General features: G+C 49.2%; 1 protein-coding gene across 2 annotated transcripts in view; it reads left to right on the forward strand.

Annotated features, from left to right (window-relative positions):
• Positions 1 to 413: 413 nt before the first annotated feature.
• The window catches only part of ADCK2 (aarF domain containing kinase 2), a 14,305-nt gene continuing 10,585 nt past the window's right edge, over positions 414 to 4,133 (forward strand). The window contains exons 1-3 of one of the 2 annotated variants that reach the window (XM_027842381.1): positions 414 to 799; positions 1,124 to 2,084; positions 2,737 to 2,883. In XM_027842381.1, the coding sequence (XP_027698182.1) occupies positions 1,131 to 2,084; positions 2,737 to 2,883 (1,101 nt within the window). In that variant the 5' untranslated portion in view covers positions 414 to 799; positions 1,124 to 1,130. Of the gene's footprint in view, positions 2,085 to 2,736; positions 2,884 to 4,133 lie in introns of both variants that reach the window. The other variant, XM_027842380.1, reaches the window with a different exon arrangement.

A 4,133-nucleotide genomic window follows, 5' to 3' on the forward strand; every position in this document is an offset into this window, starting at 1 on the left:
AGAAGAGGATAACAAGGGGGTCCATTCGTGTCTGCAGTTAAGACAAATTTGCTTTATTTTATGTTGTGTATTCCAGTTGTCTTTGCATTAATAGCATGGCGACTTTTGCCTCATCTTGAATATATAGAGTCCTTCTAAATGTTAAGATGAGTTTGCGATGTGTTAAGATCTGAAATTAAATGACTGCATGAAATCTTGGCAGGCCACTTCCATAGGGCTGCAGACTCCTGCAACGAGTCACTACTGATAGCTGATGACGGCCGCATTCCGCTTTGGAATCAGCGCCCACAGAGGTTTGCTCTTTAACTCCCCGGGTGGAAAGAGGTATAAATGAAGCGGCTCCACCTTCCAAGTTACTGCTGCTTTAAGGGGGCAGGGCTCGCCGGTTCCCGGAAGTTCTTCCATGCCCGTAGCTCAATCGCGTTTCATTTTGGTTTCCCAGATTACTACTCGGCCTTTGATCTCAGGATCTGAGCTGTGCTGGCCGCTGAGAGCCAGGGCTGGTCATTCTAAAGTAATCGGAGCCAGGACTGTGAGGAACTGCTCCGGGTCAGAGGGGCCGCAACCTCCCAGGGATGCCAGCTTGCCCTTGGGAATAAACCCCATTTCAACTTCAGAGCCAAGGAAACATGCAGCCGAGGAGGGAAACTGATCGGGTGGGGCAGGCTATCCTTTGGGTGAAATGTACCAGCGTGGGGTGGTAAGGCCATCACCAGGCCAGGGAGATTCATTCAAAAGGTGAAGTGGTAGGGCAGACGCTGACCGCTCCCTGTCGCCAGCCCGATCTCCTCTGACGAAGGTTAGATTGCGGGTTTGTAGCTAGGCGTCTACACTTGCTGGCCTGCCTGGAGCGGGTGGGGGGAGGGAATCTGAAGGTTTGGCCTGGCCTCCCCCAGGTAGGGGAGCAAGCAGGAATCCGTGCTATCGCTTGGTAGGGGTGAACCTGATGTTCACAGCTGCATGGGGGAATCTGTCTAACTATTATCATTTAGTTCTGGTCATTTAATCCCCGCCCCCCAAGATGGAAACAAGACAAATAGTTGCTCCTTGATAGCCCAAGGGATCCGGGTGTCCCTCACATTTAGGAAAGAAAAGAGTTGAGACCGCTTGCCTTTGTTTGCAGGGTCATCATGACTTCTTGGCGATTCTCTAGCAAGACTTACCTGTCACACCTAAGGTGCTTTGAGGTCAGGCAGAAATCTTGTTTGCTTAGATGGAGACCTAGACAGATTATATGCCCACCCAGTTCCAGAATTTGCTGGCTTCTTTGGGGCTCATTACCCAAACTCATTTTGACTTCAGGAGGGATCGCGATGATGTCCCCTGGAAGCTGGGGTCAGACAGGGACTTGTAAGAGTGCCCCTAAGGAAGTCAGGTTGGCAGGCAACGTTTCCAAAACTGGGTTCATAAACTGTCTTTTCTTGAACTTTGCCTTTGGCCTCCGAATATGGTTCCGGGCCTGTGTTCTGCTGGTGAAATTCACCCCTCTTCTTCTGCTCTACCCTCTCACCTGCCTGGTTCCCAGCTTCTACACCCTCTGGCTGAACTGGCTTCTGATGACTACGGAGTCTTCAGGCCCCACGTACATCAAACTGGGCCAGTGGGCGAGCACCAGGCGGGATCTTTTCTCTGAAGAGTTCTGTACCAAGTTCTCCCGGCTGCATGTTCAAGTGGCCCCCCACCCATGGGCTCACACCCAGAGCTTGCTCCAAAAGGTGTTCGGGAGTGAGTGGGGGCAAGCCCTTCACTTGGAGAGTCAGGAGCCGGTGGGCTCAGGCTGTGTGGCCCAAGTGTACAAAGCTTATGTGGACGCTGCCTTTCTTGACCATGCCTGCTTCCAGAAACTTGTGGAGGCCTCTAAGGGGACCTCCTCTTTTGAAGCCTGGGAGGTGGCAGGGCTGGGGAGGCTCTTAGGATATTTTTGGAAGGGGCAGAAGCCTAAAGGGACATTGACAGATCAAGTTTTTCCAGAAGATCTACTTCTCCCCGTGTCCTACCTGACTACATCAAAATGGGACACATCTCTTACCCCACCTGCTAACTGTCTACGTGGGCCAAAACACCTCATCCCAGCAGCTATTAAAGTAAGTTCATGCTTTTCTGGTGGGTCCATATCCCCTGCCTAACCAGGTCCTTTTCCTTCTCCAAAACTACTAAACAGTTACGCCCTGGAAAGATTAGCCCTATGCATGTGCCAAGGCCTACTTCTGCATCCCTTCCACTCATTTCTGCGGTTCACATTTTTGCCAAGTGCCTGCATGGTACCATAACATATAGATTTAATTGGTAACTTAGACTAATGGACCCTTAGCAGTGTAAGGGTCATTGAAATCATCCATTCTAACCTTTCTAATTTGATATGTGGGGAAACTGAAGTTACTTGTCTAATTGGTTTCCCTCAGTTCTCTGAATAGGAAGATCAAAGTGCTCTTCTATGGTTCTGGAGAAGACTGCACTGAAAATACTGATTGAAGCGATGATTGCTGAGCACCGGGGGATGTGGAGCCCAGCTTCTGCCTAGCCCTAGTCCGGCGTGTACTAGAAACGTTGTTGGCCAATAAAGCGTATCTCAGCCGCAGGTTAAGAAATGGAGAGCAGGGAGATGCCTTCTGTGATGAATGTCTTACTTTTGCCTTGGTGTGGCGCCAACCTGGTTTCCTGAACCTCGTAAGCATTCCACATAGCTGGGCTGGAAGTGCCCTGTCCTGGTCACTGCTGCTCCTTTTTTTCCTGCAGGTGCTACATCCTGGGCTCCTTGCTCAAGTACAGGTGGATTTGGTGCTGATGAAGACAGGCAGTCGAATCCTCGGACTCATTCCCGGAATCAAGTGGCTCAGCTTGACTGAGATAGTGCAAGAGTTTGAGAAGCTCATGGTCCAACAGGTGAGCACGTCTGGGGCCTCCCCTACTGTAGAGCAGTTATGGGAAGTGTACATGATATAGAGCGACTAATGACCAGCAAGTGTGAGTGTAGTGTTTGTACAATAGAGGAGGGCTCGAAGACCAAACTCTGGCCTGTTGGTTGTTCTGAATACACAACATTCCATCCTCTTCCATGCCTTGGACAACCTCCAGCCAAGGTTGTCTTTGCTTCATAGATTTCCCAGATTTCTTCAGGGCAAGGCTCGGGTTCAATCTCTCACATGAGGTCTTTACCAGTCTTTCCAGGAGTGGTCTCTCTCTTGAAATTGCTTTGTATAATTTTGTATTTACTTACGTTAGAAGATCTGTGTCCCAGGGACATAGGGTGGCCCATGTAATGTGAGAAGATAGATATCTGAGATTTGGGGAGAATGCAGTTTCCACATTTATGGGGAGGAGGAGGAGGAGGAGGAGGGCCATGTCTGGGAGTGCACTCTTTCCCTCTCCTATCTCTAAGAGGGACTTTGATCTAGAATTATATCTATCTATTATTCCCTTTGATGTGTTATCCTCCTCTATCATAACATGAGCTCCTTGCGGGCAGGGACTCTCTCAGGGATTGCTTCATATTTGTCTTTTTACCCTGGTATCTAGCACAGTGCCTGGCATGTAGAAGGTGACTGATAAATGTTTATTAAATTGAATTGAAGGAAGCGTAACAAACAAATTCATATGCTATGTTTTTGTTTTGTTTGCTGCCACCACAGCTTATCATTTGAGCAGTTAAATGCAGGACGGCTAGGTGGCTTGGTGGATAGAGTGTTGGGCCTGAGTTCAAATCTGGTCTCAGACACTTACTAGCTGTGTGATCCTGGGCAAGGCACTTCAGCCTGTTTGCCTCAGTTTTCTCATCTGTAAAATGAGCCGGGGAAGGAAATGGCAAACCACTGCAGTGTCTTTGCCAAGAAAACCTCAAATGAGGTCATGAAGAGTCAAACACGACTGAAATGACTCAACCACAGCAACAGAAGTAAAATGCAAGGTAGTTTGAAGGAATCAGGAAAGGCATCCTGTGGGAAATAATGCTTAAAGGGCATCTTGGAAGGAGAGAGGGATGCCGTGAGGTAGAGGTGAGTGCATTTTGGGCACGGGTTACGGCTAGTGCAGAGCCATGGAGATGGGACATGGAGTTGTGTTCCAGGATCTGAGAGAAGGCCAGTTGGGCTGCATTGCACAGAGAGAGAGAGAGAGAGAGAGAGAGAGAGAGAGAG

This window comes from Vombatus ursinus, unplaced genomic scaffold (assembly GCF_900497805.2).
Source record: "Vombatus ursinus unplaced genomic scaffold, bare-nosed wombat genome assembly UNPS02014870.1, whole genome shotgun sequence".
NCBI lineage: Eukaryota > Metazoa > Chordata > Mammalia > Diprotodontia > Vombatidae > Vombatus > Vombatus ursinus.